General features: G+C 45.8%; 1 protein-coding gene across 1 annotated transcript in view; it reads right to left on the bottom strand.

The window, feature by feature from the left end:
• Positions 1-3,098: 3,098 nt before the first annotated feature.
• Gfod2 (glucose-fructose oxidoreductase domain containing 2) overlaps positions 3,099-15,944 on the bottom strand; it is a 44,213-nt gene continuing 31,367 nt past the window's right edge. Inside the window, exon 3 of the mRNA XM_008839067.2 lies at positions 3,099-4,826. Coding sequence (XP_008837289.1) covers positions 3,928-4,826 — 899 coding nt within the window. The 3' untranslated portion in view covers positions 3,099-3,927. The remainder of the gene's footprint in view (positions 4,827-15,944) is intronic.

Raw genomic sequence — 15,944 nt, 5'->3', positions numbered from 1 at the left:
ACACCAACTGTTCTTGCAGAAGACCTGGGTTTGAATCCCAGCACCCACATGGCAGCTAACAACTGTCCATAACTCCAGTTCCGGGGGGATCCGACAGCCTCTTCTGTCTTCTGTGGGCACTGCACGACACGGGTGCACTTAACTACATGCAGGCATAACACTCATACACATAAATAAAAATAATAAATAAGGCCAGGCGTGGTGGCACACACCTTTAATCCCAGCACTCGGAAGGCAGAGATAGGTGGACCTCTGTGAGTTCGAGGCCAGCCTGGTCTCCATGGCGAATCCAGAACAGCTGGGGCTACAGGGAGACCCTGTCTCAAAAAGACCAAAAAATAAATAAATTTTTAAAAATTTCTAAATAATAAAAAAAAGAAACAAGTGTTTGGTCAGGTGTGGTGTCACATGCCTTTAGTGCCAGCACTCAGATCTCTGAGTTCAAGGCCAGCCTGGTCTACATAGTGAGTTCCAGGCCAGCTGGGGCTACAGGGAGACCCTGTCTCAAAAAAGACGAAAAAAAAAAGAAAAAAAAAGAAATAAGTGTTTGGGGCTGGAGAATGGCTCAGCAGTTAAGAGCACTGATTGCTCTTAAAGAGGACCTGGGTTCAATTCCCAGCACTCACGTGGCAGCTAACAACCGTCTGTAACTCCAGTTCCAGGGAGAGCCTTCTTCTGACCTCCTCAGGCATTGCACACATGGTTGCACTTACACACATGCAGGCAGTACACTCATACATATAAAAATAAATTGAAAAAAAAAGAAACAAGTACTTAATCTTAAGTACTTGCAGAAGACTGGAGTTTGGTTCCCAGCACCCACATCAAGAGGCTTACAAACACTGTAACTCCAGTCCTAGGGGATCTGATCCATCCTTCTGGCCTCTGTGTGTCCACATACATTCACACATACACATAAATAATAAAAATAATAAAATATAAAAATAATTTCTATTCATTGCCATGGAGCAGCCAGACCAGACTTTGCCACAGAATGCTTCCTGGTTGACAAGGTGTCAGTATTTTTTCTCTAGTGGCTGGGGTGATGGCGGCAGACGAATGTATCCACATTATTGGATGTCTCCAGCCCTTTGGCAGCTCTTTGGGAAGAGTCAGTCAGCGAGGGACATTGTAGACACAAGCCTCCAGGTCTTTCTGTGTCCTTCAACCACTTCAGACATGGAGTACTCCCCATTAAATGGATATTTTTTCCTTCCCTCCAAGCTGATTTTTCTCCTATCTCTATATTATTTAAGTCAAAGTCCTGGGTGCCACTTCAGACTATATCCTGTCCTTTGCTCCCTAACCTCTACAAGTCAATCTACCCTCTCATCTGAAAGGGTCAGCACCTGTGCTTGGGTCACAGTCATCTCTAGGTAGGTGCCTCAAATGTGTCCCTGCCTATGGTCTCTGGGCTGACAGATTCATTTAGTAGCCCTGGCACGCATATACCAGCACACTTAATGATGCCACTGTCCCTTTAGCATCCTGTTCCTCTTACCCCCGTTGCCTTGTAACTTCTCAGAGGCTGCCTGTAACTCCCTGGCCAGCCAGACCTTTTATTGCTTTCATTCTGCACATGGGGCTTTCCCTGTCTAAAACACCTTTACTCCCTCCTTTGCTTGGTGGTGGGTGACTAAGTAACAGCTATTTTGGGAGTTACCTGGTTGAAGTATCACAGGAGAAAAGCTAACTGCAGAAACTTTCTGCAGTGTTCCTGGGAGCTGCTGCTGCCTTCTTCCAGGAGGGGGCACTGCAGGACAAGCCTAAAACTAGTTATAGTTTAGTCATCCCTGGGTTTTCTTGGCCACAGGCACCTGGGCCATAAGGCTCAACTTACCTCATTCCTAGTGACTGCAGGCTTTGGTGGCAAAAAGATGGTGGAAAGATGTAGTCAGAAGGCAGGAGGGATGAACCTAGGCTCCCAGGGGGCTGCCCTCAGAGAACTTTGAATCCTTATAAAAGTCCAACCTAATACTCTGCCATCTGCTGTAGCACTTTAGGAATCTGTGTCTAAATAGCCAAGTTCTCTAAAACCTAAGTACCACTTTGGGTCAGCAAGAAGAACCTTTCTTTTCTTCGTCATTCTCAAACTTAGGAGGGGCCTTGGCTCCTAGTAAAACATATAGGGACAGTTGGAGCTAAGCTGTGTGTTCTAGAGATGGGGCAGTCTCTGTGTCAGCTTCCTGCCTGAGAGTGGGCACTGTGCAGTTGCCCTCTTAGTTCAGGCCAGCCTGAATCCTGCTGCAGAAAGGGCAATGCCTAGCTGTCTGAAAGGATTCCCAAGTGCTGGATAAGGGTAGTTAAGGTTGAGAAGTGGGAGTCCTGACCAAGTAACTTTGCCTTTCTGTGTCTCCATTAACTGGTTTAAATAATGTGTTTTGGTTTTGAGACAGGTTCTTACTATTTAACCCTAGCACTATTGTAGCTCAGGCTGCCCTTGAATGGGATCCTCCTGCCTCTACCTCCAAAGTGCTAGGATTGCAGGTATGCAGTACCATACCCAGCTCTAGTGGGCATATTACTAGTACCTTTCAGAATGGTTTGGAGATTAATATGCACGAAGTGTTTACTCTGGAGGACCAGTGTACCATTAGCACACTTCAGCCTTACCTCACAAAGACAATGTTTGAAATCACACTACTACAGGAAAATAGGCGTGGTGATTTCTACAAGGGGTGCCAAGAGGAAGAGGAAAGCCTCCCTGGGCCTTTTTGGCAAGGAGCCCAGGGTGAGAAGAGGGAGGAAGGCTGGAGAAGGGAACTGAGTTCACCTAAGCTTCAAAATCCAGCAGGCTAGCCAAGGAGACAAAAGGGGCAGATATGTCCTTTTTCAACACCCCACCCCGCTCTGACCTGTCCCTGTCTACAACAGTTAATAAGCATGGTTGGTGACTGGCCAGCTGGCACAGGCAGTGCCAGTTAAACCTGCTCCAAAGGGTGTCATGGGCCCCTTCCTCCACAAGCTCCTCCCCTGAGGGCTCTCCTGGAGCTACACCATGGTTTCAAGAACAGAACTCTTCATGACCTCCAGCCCAGGAGGCCCCAGGCTCTCGTCCCGCCTTCTTGAAACAGGTTTGACAGCAGTCTACTAGGATGCTTTGCACCCTGTCCTCTGAGGAAGCACTTTTATTTGTAGAACTTCTGGGACTCAGCCATGAGGAAGGAAGCCAGAGATGAGGACAGACAGTAGCAGGAGCCTATGTGGCCCAGCAGATGGTGACAGATCCATGGCAGGCTCAGAGCTGCTGTGGAAAGGGAAAAACAAAACCAAAAAGAACAAAGAACCCCAAGCAATCTACAGCAGTAAACAAGCCTTTCATTATTAAAGAACCCCAACCCTAAACAACCACATACCATGATGTCACATTTTTCTCTTATTTACTGACATTTATCAAAAGTCCTACAGCTCCACTTTGTCTCTTCTCTCCCTAGTCAACAGCTCCTGAAAGTATAGTACAGAAACCTTTTCTGTAGGAAGGGCAGCCTGGAGGCTGAGAGGGTCTGGTCACAAGGGAGGGCAGGTGAGGATCCCTGAGGGATGACCTGTTGCCCTCTCCCTTCCCAACATGCCCAGCCGGGGAAGGCGAGGCTTCTTGTCATCTTCCGTGAGGACTCAGCTAAGCCAGCTCCTTATTGGGCTCTCTCATTCTGTCAGACCAAAATCAGGGTAAACAGTCACTGGCCCTACTCACTGACAGAAGCGTAAGAGGCCAGGTGGCAGCCCCACCCTGCGCACACTGCTACCCTGAGCCATGGTAGCAGGAGCATTTGCTGCCTTACAAGTCTGAGGAGTCATTGAGCAGATGGACTGCCATTTTCCTGGGCCACCTACAATCTTCTCCTAGCCCTAGCACAAGCTAGTTTCTTAAATGAAAGACACTGTCTCTGTTATTGCCAGACACACTTCCTAGTCCCCTGTGCAGGCTCAAAGGTTGTTCCGCTGAAGTGCTTCACATAGGTTCTGATTGGCATCCGGTTCCTCCGTCAACATCTCCACAGTCTCCCACTCCCCAGATCGGTTTGACCTTTTAATAGCATCCACCACGCTCTGCATATATAGCCCATCCTCAAATGAAGCAGCCATGGAGACAGGAGTGCGGTCCCAGGTGCGGCGGTCCCCTTGCCCCTGGAAGGATTGGCGCAAGGCCTGCACCATATAAACCATGCCTTTCAGGTAAAGCAGTGGGACGTCCTGGGGTCCCTGCACAGGCAGCCCTGCATCCATAGCCAGTGAGTCCCTCACCAGCAGCTCCTCCTGTGTGGCAGAGTTCTTCTGCCCATAGAGGTTAGCTCCCCGGGCAACAAGGCGTCCTGCTGAGCCTACCACCATGACCTCGTGCACAAAGGCACCTGGCATGTTGAAATTGAGTGTCACTGTGCTGCATACCCCCCCACCCATGAGCATCTGGAAAAAACAAAAGTCATCACTGGTGACATGCCGGATACCACGGATGGTGGCATTCTGCCTCACGAAGGTCTTGAGCAGCCCATGTACCTTCTCGGCTTTCCGGCCAGTCAGGTGGGTCAGCAGGTCCACAATATAGGTGCCCATGGTGTGCAGGCCCCCACCACCCATAAGCTCATCACATATCCAGCCATAGCTTGGGCTAAGCAGGCTGCCTGAGTAGATGCGGGCATCGCAGATCATCACCGCGCCCACGTAGTGCTCTGCAATCAGCTGCTTCATGCGCACAAAGGCAGGCAAGAAGCGCAGCACATTCCCCACCAGGCTCATCAGCTGTGGGTAGTAGCGAGACGCTGTCACCATCCGGAAAGCATCCACTGATGTTGCTGCCTTCTCACACACCACATTCTTCCCAATTCCTGTGAATAAAAAACAATGGGAAATCTCCAAGGTCCACGGGGTTTACATTGTAGGGGGAAAGAAAAATCTTATTTCTGAATCCTGGCATGGTGGTATATGCCTGTAATCTCAGCATTTGAGAGGTGGAGGCAGGAAGATCTAGAGTTTGAGGTGAGTCTAGGTTATATAAGACCCTGTCTTGGGGCTGGAGAGATAGCTCAGCGGTTAAGAACACTTGTTCTTCCAGAGGATCTGGTTCAAGTCCCAGCACCCACATGGCAGCTAACAACTGTCTGTAACTCCAGTTCCAGGGAATCCAACACCCTCCTCTGGCCTTCAAAGGCTTTGCATGACATGGGTGCACTTACCTACATGCAGGCAGTACACTCATACACATAACATAAAAAAATAAATAAAATATCTTAAAAAATATTTTATATGGGGACTGGAGAGATGGCTCAGCAGTTAAGAGCACTGATTGCTCTTGCTGAGGACCCAGGTTCAATTCCCAGAACCCACATGGCGGCTACAAACCGTCCTTAACTCCAGTTCCAGGGGAATCCAAAGCCCTCTTCTGGCCTCCTCAGCATTGCATGACATGGGTGCACTCACATACATGCAGGCAATATATTCATACACATAAAAAAATTTATATATATGCACACATGTATGTATGTATACACACACATATTTCTCCAAGATAAATGGACCTAGGAAAACTATAGAACTAGAAGGTGATCTGGGATAAGAGAAATGGGACTCAGTATACACTGAGGAGTCTCAGTGACTGAACTACAGTTTTGTTAGAGTGAGGTAGAGTAAAATATACAGCTTAAAAGGAGGAGAGGTTGTTTGGCTCATGGTTTTAGAAGTTTCATTCCATGGTCAGTCTTGCTTTTGGACTCATGGTCATGAATGCTAGGCAAAAACTCTAAGCCACATCCCCAGTCCATGGAGGCTTTTTAAACACATTACGTGTGTGTGTGTGTGTGTGCACGCGCGCGTGCGTGCGTGCGTGCACCATGGTGCATATGTGGAAGCCAGAAAACAACTTGTGGGTCTGAGGAGAAAACTCAGGTGTTCATGCTACTGGTGGGAAGCTCCTTTTCCTGACGAGCTATCTACCTGGCCCAGAGAGTATGTTCTTAAGAGAAATGAAGAGTTAAGGCAGAGGACCATACTACCCAAGGCTGAAAGTTGAAGAGTGAGATGTTCATTTCATGTGACATCTCAGCTATGGGACCCATCAAACACTATTCTAGACGTTGCTGTGAAGGTATTTTTTAGACAGGATTAACATTTAAGTCAGTAAACTTTTAGTAAGGCAGATTACGTTCCACAATGTAGGTGGGCCTCATGTAATCAGTTGAAGGGCTTAAAAAACTGAGGTCCTGCAAGAGGGAATTCTGTCTCCAGAATGCCTTTAAGCCTCAAACCACAACACACACTCTTGCCAGAATTTCCAACATGCTGATCAGCCCTGCAGACTTTGGACTTGTTGGTTCTTACAAATTGTATGAGCCAATGTCTGAAACTAAATCTATCCATCCTTATACTGCCCCCTCCCCAGTGGCTATGTTTCTTTGGACCTCTGACTAATACAGGTAGGCTGGAGGTGGGCATACATCATAGATATGTGTTGCGTAATTATGAATTTATTATATTATCAGAGTGGGGCCAGATAATCTACTGTGTTCTAGGGAGTGGGCTTGGCACTCCAGCGAGGGCTCTAAGGGTCCTACAGATGGTGCTCTGAAAACAGTAGTTCACAAGTTAGAATGGTCAAAAGGCAGAAAATACTTGCCTGCAGTAAGTAGGAGGGGAAAGTGAGTGAAAACAGCCTTTCTGCCCTCACGCCCATTCAGGGTGCTGGGCAGCTGGAATACACTGGGAGAGCAAAACAAAGCTGACAAAGCCCCAGAGAGCCAGAGGGCTGCACAGCTTCCACAATGAGGAAATGGAAAGAATTAGCACTCCTTCAGGTTCAAGGTGATAGATAGCTCATGGAAGCATGGGCAACTGAAGGACACTAATACCTGGGTCACTCCTGCTAATTTACTGTGGCTTCAGTAGAAGGAAATTCTATACTTTTTGTCGAAAACTTAAAAAGTCCAAGAAGCAGTACCTATTAGACACAAGTTTACAAGTAATAGTAAGCTGGGGAAGAAGACACCCCAGATTCTATTATTCATTGTACAGATACTCCCCATGGTGGGCGATTCAAACCCCATACACCATTCTCTCAAGAAGTCATGGGCTTTTTGAGGAAACAAGTTCAAGGTCTAATGGGAGCACTGAGAAACTCCTGGTGCACATAGCGGGATCAAGAAAGGTGTTACAGGCTGGAGAGATGGCACAGCATTTAAGAGCATGGACTGCTCTTGCAGAGGACCTGGGGTTTAATTCCTAGCACCCACATGGCAGCTAACAACCATCCGTATTCCAGTTCCAGGGGATCCAATGACCTTTTCTGACCTCTTTGGACACTGCACGACATGAGTGCACTGACACACATACACATAACACATTCATACACATAAAAAATTAAAAAAAAAATTTAAGCCAGGCGTGGTGGCACACTCCTTTAGTCCCACCACTCGGGAGGCAGAGACAAGAGAATCTCTGTGAGTTCAAGGCCAGCCTGGTCTATGTAGTGAGTTCCAGGACAGCTGGGACTACAGGGAGACCCTGTCTCAAAAAGACAGGTGCACACAGCACTGGGAGGCAGAGGCAGGCAGATCTCTGTTCAAAGCCGGCTTGGTCCACATAGTGAGTTCCAGGCCAGCTGGTGCTACAAGGAGACCCTGTCTCAAAAAGACCAAACAAAACAAAACAAAAAGAATTGCTCTGTGCCACCACACACTCCTTGCCTTACTATTTTGCTTCATGAAGGATACAAGCAATACAGCCAACTGACCATATAAAACCCTATAAAATCATAAGCCAAAACAAACCTTTCCTCCTCTTAGGTTGCATAGCTCAAGTATTTTGTTCCAGTGACAGAAGTCTAACATAAAAGTTAAAATGAATCAGATAATTTCTCTACACATAAAATCCTTCCAGTGGACTCATATCTCATTCAAAATAAAAGCCAAAGCCCTGGCCCAGGTTTGACACCCCATGCCTATAATTCCAGCACTTGGGAGGCAGGCAGGAGGATTGTGAGTTGGAGGCCAGCCTGGACTACACGGACTACAAGGACTCATGACCTTATCTCAAAAAAATAAAATAGGGCCAGGCATGGTACACGCCTTTAATCCCAGCACTCGGGAGGCAGAGGCAGGTGGATATCTGTGAGATTGAGGCCAGCCTGGTCTACATAGTGAGTTCTAGACCATCTGGGGCTACTGGGAGACCCTGTCTCAAGAAAGACCAAAATAAATAAACAAACAAACAAACAAATAAATAAATAGGGCTGGTGAGATGGCTTAGGGGGAAAAAAAAAAAAAAAAAAAAAAAGAAAAAAAAGCCTGACAACTAAGCTTGATCCCTGGAAGCTATGGTAGAAAGAACTGACTCCTAAAAGTTATCTGCTGACTCATCACATACTCTGTGGCATACACATGCACCATACACACACATATACAATAATACAACTTAAAATAACATAACAAGCAAATACGCCTCTCATCTGGGTCCAAACTGTGCCTTTCCCAGGTATGTATACCTGCAATAACCCTGGTGTTCATGCCCTCAGTCCCCCAAATGTTTCTTTCAAACATCTATGTCCCCCACACTATCCCATTCTTTTTTTTGAGACAGGGTTCCCCTGTAGCCCCAGCTGGTCTGAACTCATATATAGGCCAGGCTGGCCTCTGACTGCTGAGTGCTGGGATTAAGGCATGTGCCACCAATGCCTGGTCCCTGCCTATTTTCCTGTGTTTGAACAGGGCTGTGTCTGGGATGCAGATGCTTTCTGGGAGCTCAATGCAGGGCACAGCTTGTATTGATGGATACATGGATTCTGTTCCCACAGGCTCACTAGGGGAAACTCATTGAGCCATCTTTCAGCAGAAACAATGGTTACCATTGACTATACATCTTATTACAAGAAAATGAAACTCCATACAAATGGCCAATATCTCCATGATTCATGGGCCTTTAGTCAGCCACCTACCTATAAAGAACCAAGTTCTCCTGAACTTAAGCAACTGGAAACAGAAATTTCTGTCATCAAAATTCCTTTCCATAAACCTCACAGGGCTTTGGTTTAGGACTATAAAATGAGTCACATCCCCCTTGTGAGGAAGAGAAGACTGAGTTAACTGAGGCAGTGTAACTGTCAGTGTTACATATTTACCATCATCACAGGAGAGGCTGAACACACGCTATAAACACACAGCAAAAGGACTTTCTGTGACTTCGATTTTTTTTTCTCTTATGACTTTGATTTTAAGGGTCACACAAAAGCTGCATTTTCTAGGCAAATGGTTTCTGTGTTTACTATTAGGTATTGATGATTGATTGATTGATTCATTGATTGATTGGTCTTTTTGAGACAGGGTCTCCCTGCAGCTCCAACTGGCCTGGAACTCACTATGGAGACCAGGCTGGCCTTGAATTCACAGAGATCCACCTGCTTCTTCCTCCCAAGTGTTGGGACTAAAGGCATGTGCCACTACGCCCGGCCTAGGTCTTTATATTTTTAGATTATTTATTTATTTATTTATTTATTTATTTATTTATTTATTTATTTCTGAGACAGGGTCTCCCTATAGCCCAAGCTGACTTGGAACTCACTATGGCACTTGACTTTAATCCCAGTACTTGGGAGGAAGGGACAGGTGAATTTCTGTGAGAGCCATGCCAGCCTCGTGGCCTACGTAATGGCCAGCTGGGGCTACAGGGAAACTCTGTCTCAAAAAATTTTTTTTAATTAAAAAAAAATTTTTAGCCACTTTGTGGGTACTAAAAATTAAATCAGGGTCCTCTGCAAGAGCATCAAGTGCTCTTAACCACTGAGACACCTCTCTTCTACCTTCCTCCCCCTTTCTGGGACAATGTTCCTGGCTCACCTAGAACTCACAGATCTACCTGCCTGTCTCCCAAGTAAGCCACCATGCCTGATTGTATTTAGTATTTTGAAAATTTGTTTTAAAAAAGATGTTTTAAAATAAGCATGAACAAGGAGTTTTTCTTGTTTTTGTGGGGAAGGGAATTGAGACAGGGTCTTAATCTGTAGGCCAGGCTGGCCTCAAACTCATATCAATCCTCTAGTGTCCAAGAGCTGGGGATACAGGATTGAGCCACCACACCCACCTGTAGAGTTTTCTTATCTGATCAGGCTTCTCAGAAGTAGGAGCACTTTGGAAGCTCACGTTCCAACAAGGGTCACAGCAGATGGTTTGGTGCCTTTGGACAATCCTGCCAGCTCCACTTACTTCCTACACTTGCCCCATGCACCCTGGCCTTCAAGAAGTCCACAGAACATTTATCATCACATTTATGAACCATAGGCCTGAATTCCCAGGATGATGAACATCAGAGCTATACCAATGAACATGTGGAACAGCACCCTATATCATTACATCACCAACTTCGGATACCCTTCAGTCTCCTGCTCTTCCCCACATAATGGAAGCTTTCCAACAGGTGCTGGCAGGAGGACAAGAGAATAGGTAGCTCACTGTCACATGTCAGGGGAGGGAACAGTATGAACAGCACAGGGTGGCCAGGCTCTTGCACAGGGGCTCTGTAGGAGGGAAAGGAGTTCCTGACTGCTATCATTCCTGCTTCTGGAGGGGCTCCAATGTTTCCCCACATTTTTGACTCCTGGATGGGGGACAGGAGAATCACGATACTGGGGGTAACTGCCATTTGGCTATTAAACACATGTGCTGACATGTGGTAATTAGGTTTTCAGACACAAAGCCCCAACTGAGGACTGCAGTTAAGACCACATAAGCTTCTTGCGGTAACAACTGACTGCTGGGGTTGTGATGGACACTAAAGCATGGGACAGTGAAGTGCCTTTGGAGGAAAAGACTTTTATGACTGCTGGGAGCTTGTGGTCATAAAATCAGATAAGGAATCTCTGTTTTATGTCACCAGATATTAAGGAAGGGAAGAAAACTCCTCTTTCAGCATGTCTAGTAGGTGAGCTTCTGATCACAGGGCCCAGGAGTCTTAGCGATGGGAATCCAAGGCACTCAGGGGTAATCAAACTTCAACTTCAGTTAGACTTCGGTTGCCCTGAAATACATTTTTATATAAGTTTATCCAGTTTTCCTGCCAGGAAGTCGAAGGAGAGAAACTGAAAACTGCTTTTTGTCTTGTGGCAGTAGGAGACATAGTCACTGAGTCTCTATTAAATTCTTCAGCACTGGGGATCAAACCCAGGGCCTCATGCATGCTAAGTCCATGCTCTATCACTGAGCTTCATCCCCACTTTCCATCTTAAGTTTTCTGGAGGGGGAACACATTTCAAGTTGCAAGCCTCTCTCCAGCTCAAGTCCCTTTAACCAGGCCTTCAGGAGTTGTCCTAGTGCTGCTCAGATCACCTCTTTGTTCCTTAGTAACACAGGAAGCCAGGTTCACAGGCTGGGCTCAGGACCTGCATTTTCCAATCCCTATTGAGAGGCCTGAGACTAAATGATTTCACACAGCAGGGTGGAGAAGGAGCCCAAGAAGTGCATCACTTTTATGTTTTATAAAATCCAGGGACATACATACACATACCCCTTAAAAAGACTATTCACTATTATTGTGTGTATGTCTGTGTGCACGATGTGTATGTGTGGGCACATGAGCCATGGCACATGTGTGGTCAGAGAACAACTTTGTGGAGTTGGTTCTCTCCTTCCAGGGATCAAACTCAGGTTGCCAGGCAGGCATAGTAAGCACTTTTATCCACGAGCTATCTCACGAGCCCCACATTTTTTTTTTTTAATGAAAAAGGTTTTGGGGGTTGGTCATGGTGGTACATGCCTTTAGTCCCAGCACTCGGGAGGCAGAGGCAGGCAGATCTCTGTGAGTTCAAGGCCAGCTTGGTCTACATAGTGAGTTCCAGGCCAGGTGGGGCTACAGGGAGACCCTGTCTCAAAAAGACAAAAAGAAGAAGAGGAGGGGGGGGAGGAAGAGGAAGAAAGACAAAAGGTTTGGAAGTTGGAGAGATGGCTTAGTGGTTAGGAACACTGGCTGCTCTTACAGAGGACCTGGGTTTGGTTCATAGCACCCACATGGTGGCTAACAACCTTCCACAAATCCAGTCTATCTCCCGCTGGAGCTACAGGGAGACCCTGTCTCAAAAAGACAAAAATAAATAAATAAACAAACAAATAAATAAAAGATAAAATATATTTTCCTAGGGCCAGAGAAATGGCTCAGTGGTTAAGAGCACTAGCTGTTCTTGTAGAGGACTTTGCACCCACATGGTGCCTAACAACCATCTGTAAGTCCAGTTCCAAGGGCTCCGACACCCTCTTCTGGCCTCCATGGGCACTTCACTCATGTACTCAGGCAAAACACTCATGCATATAAAATCAAAAGTCCTAGGCCCACAAAAAAAAAAAATACATACACACATACACACACACACACACACACACACACACACGTGGGGGCTAGAGAGATGATTCAGCAGTTAAGAGCACTTGCTGCTCTTGCAGAGGACCTGGGTTCAGTTCCCAGCACCCGCGTGGCAGCTCACAACATCTGTTTAACTCTAGCTTCAGGGGATCCAATGACTCTGGCACCTGCACTCACATGCACATACCCACCTCAGCCCACATGCATTGTGCTTTAGTGGTCAACTTGACACACCTGGGAAGACAGAACCTCAACTGACACATTTCCTCCATCAGACTGCCCTGAGACTGTGTCTGTGAGACATTTTCTTGATTGCTGAGTGATGTAGGAAAACAGAGCCCACTGTAAGTGGCGCCACCCCTTGGCAGGTGGTTCTGAGTTGTATAAGAAAATAGGGAACAAGCCAGTAGGCAGTGCTCCTCCAGGGTCTCCGCTTCAGTTCCTGCCTGCCTTCAGGTTCCTGTCCTGACTCCCCTCAAGGATGAACTGTTTTGGGGAAGTATAAGCCAAATAAACTTTTTCCTTCCTAATTTGTTTGTCTTCAGTGTTTTATTACAACAATAGAGAAGTTAACTAGGACACACATAATTTTAAAATAAAACTAAATCTTAAAAAAAAAAGGTAGAAAGCAGATGTCAATCCCCAGCCCTTACGGGTGCATAAATTAGGCACATGCATCCACACACACCATGTGTATACACACACACACACACACACACACACACACAAACACAAAAACATTCTAACAAGGACAGGAAAATGAAATTTTGTATACAGCCTAGGACTTAGTGAGGAAAAAAATAAAACAACAACAACAACAAAAAAAAAAACCCCAAGTTATTATTTCTTACTGTTCCTGGGCTTCAGTTTCACTCTTTTTCTTTTGTTTGGAGTGCTATGCATGCTAGCTCTACCACTGAGCTACACCCTTAAGCCCCAATGCACCTTAGTTTCTCTCTCTCTCTGTCTCTGTCTCTCTCCTTTCTTTTATTACATTTATTTATTTTGTGGTAGTGGTGGGGAGATGTATGTGCAGAGGTCAGAGTAAAACTTTCAGGAGTCAGCTCTCTCCTCCTACTATGTGGGTCCCGGGGATCAAACTCTGGTCATCAGGCTTGGCAGCAAATGTCTTTATCCACTGAGTCACCTTGCTGGCCTTCATTTTTTTTTTTTTTTTGGTCTTTTTGAGACAGGGTCTCCCTGTAGCCCCAGCTATCCTAGAACTCACTATGTAGACCAGGCTGGCCTTGAACTCACAGAGATCCACCTGCCTCTCCCAAGTGCTGGGATTAAAGACGTGCACCACCACGCTTTTTCTTTGGGTCTTTCTGAGACAGGGTCTCTCTGTAGACCCAGCTGTCCTGGAACTCACTATGTAGACCAGGCTGGCCTTGAACTCACAAAGATCTGCCTGCCTCTGCCTCCCAAGTGCTGGGATTAAAGGCGTGCACCACCATGCCCGGCCCATTTTTTTTTTTAATATAGTGCCTTATGTATCTCAGGTTGGCCTTGAACTCACTATGGAGTCAAAGATGACCTTGAACTTCTGATTCTCCTGTCCCACCTCCTAAACACTGGGATTACAGGTATATACTATCATGCCTGATTTTACACTGCCCTGGATATTGAACCCAGGGCTTTGTACATGCTAGGCAAACATTCTACCAACTGAGCTATGTCTCCAGCACCTCAGTTTCTTTAATTGATAACAAAGGCATTAGTGTAGGTCTGTGACCCTGGATCCCCATTGTGATCCCTACCTGTGAAGCTTGCTCAGTCATAGTCCTGGGTCTACCCTAGAGAGGCAGTAGTTGTGAGATGGCTTGAGAAATTTTGGTTCTAGCTGGGCATGGTGGCACATGCCTTTATCCCAACATTTGGGAGGCAGAAGCAGGTGGATCTCTGTGAGTTTAAGGCCAGCCTGCTCTACATAATGAGTTTCAGACCAGCTGGGGCTACAGGGGGACCCTGCCTCAAAAAGATAAAAAAAAAAATAGAGAAATTACAGTTCTAAGAGGTTCCTAAGCGACACTGCTGCTTCTGCTGGGCTGTTCCATATATAAACTGGAGAAGTTCTTCTAGCCTCTTCCATAGTATTGAAGTCAAGAGAGACTGAAAAAAAATCAAAGTACCCAGGAAGAATGGACCAGACACTGCTTGGGGCATCTGCAGGCCTGACTTTTCTACTTTATGAGCAGTATGAGAAGTCTAAGGACAGCAGTGATCTATGTCACATATGTCCTCACATCTGCAAGTCTGTCCCAGTGTTGTGTGCCTCACATCATTGCTTTTCACTCTACACCTTTTATACTGCTTAGCCTAGTATATCACAATCCAAGAAACATGTTCAGTTGAATGGAAGCTTTAGGTAATTGTGATAAACTTCTTGCAGGCTTCAGGTCTAAAAGAGCTGACTTAAAATTAGAATATTCCAACAGATAGAGAGCTAAGCAATTAGATCTTTTTTCCAGGCTAAAAAGACTGTAGCTCTAAAGTTTAGATCCTTAATTAAAAACAAAAGCAACATAAAGAAAAAGAGCAAGCTGGATGTGGTGGAGCACCCTGAGGTCCAGTAATAGAGTGAAAAGAGGAGAAAAGCCAATAGTTGTCCACGTCTATGATCCCAAGCGGCCAAGGCAAGAGGATCATGAGTGTGAGGCCAGCTTGAGCTAAGTGGTGAGACTGAAGTATACATACACAGAGGGAGAGGGAGGGAGAGAGGGAGAGAGGGAGCGAGGGAGGGAGGGAGGGAGGGAGGGAGACTGAGATTGGGAGAAAGGAAAATATACTGTTACATTATATCCTTATGTGTATGTATGTGTGAGAGAGAGAAAGAGAGAGTTCTATGAGAAAAAGGAAACTATACTGTTCCATATATATATAGTTTCATACATGGGACTGTAAAACACATGTAAAGCGATTCCCACACGGGAATCTGAAACTGGATAGGGTACTCAAAAGGCTCTTTTGTGATACTGTGTCTGAGGACTTTCAAATACATTGTTTTTTATTTTGTTTTTTGGTCTTTTTGAGACAGGATCTCCCTGCAGCCCCAACTGGCCTTGAACTCACAGAGATCCATTTGCCTCTGCCTCCCGAGCAATAGGATTAAAGGTGTGAGCCACCGTGTCTGGCTAATATACTGTTTATATATATATATATATTCAATTTTTATTTTATGTGTATGCATGTATTGCCTGCATGTAGATAAGTGCACCCATGTCACGCAATGCCCGCGGTGGACAGAAGAAGCTGTCGGATGCCCTGGAACTGGAGTTGATAGACAGTTGTTAGCTGCTATATGGGTGGTGGGATTCAAACCTGGGTCTTTTGCAAGAACAGCCAGTGTTCTTATCCGCTGAGCCATCTCTCCAGCCTCAATACACTGTATATTTTTACAACTGACTGTACCTGTTCTGTTGTTCCTCTAACAGTGTGCAAGAACTAGACACTCCATGATAGACAGCTTCATGGTCATTAATCTTTCAGGTCATAATGATGTGTAGAGGTGTTTCACCTTGGAAATGATTATATACTTAGTGTCAACTCACATAATAAATATCCAAATGAAACTTTTTTCCTCCAAAAGTGGTTATTAAAACCCAGGACCT

This window comes from Nannospalax galili, unplaced genomic scaffold (genome assembly GCF_000622305.1).
Source record: "Nannospalax galili isolate Female #2095 unplaced genomic scaffold, S.galili_v1.0 scaffold799, whole genome shotgun sequence".
Classification (NCBI taxonomy): Eukaryota; Metazoa; Chordata; class Mammalia; order Rodentia; family Spalacidae; genus Nannospalax; species Nannospalax galili.
The sequence above is the reverse complement of the archived record's forward strand: the minus strand, read 5'-3'. Positions and strand labels throughout refer to the sequence as shown.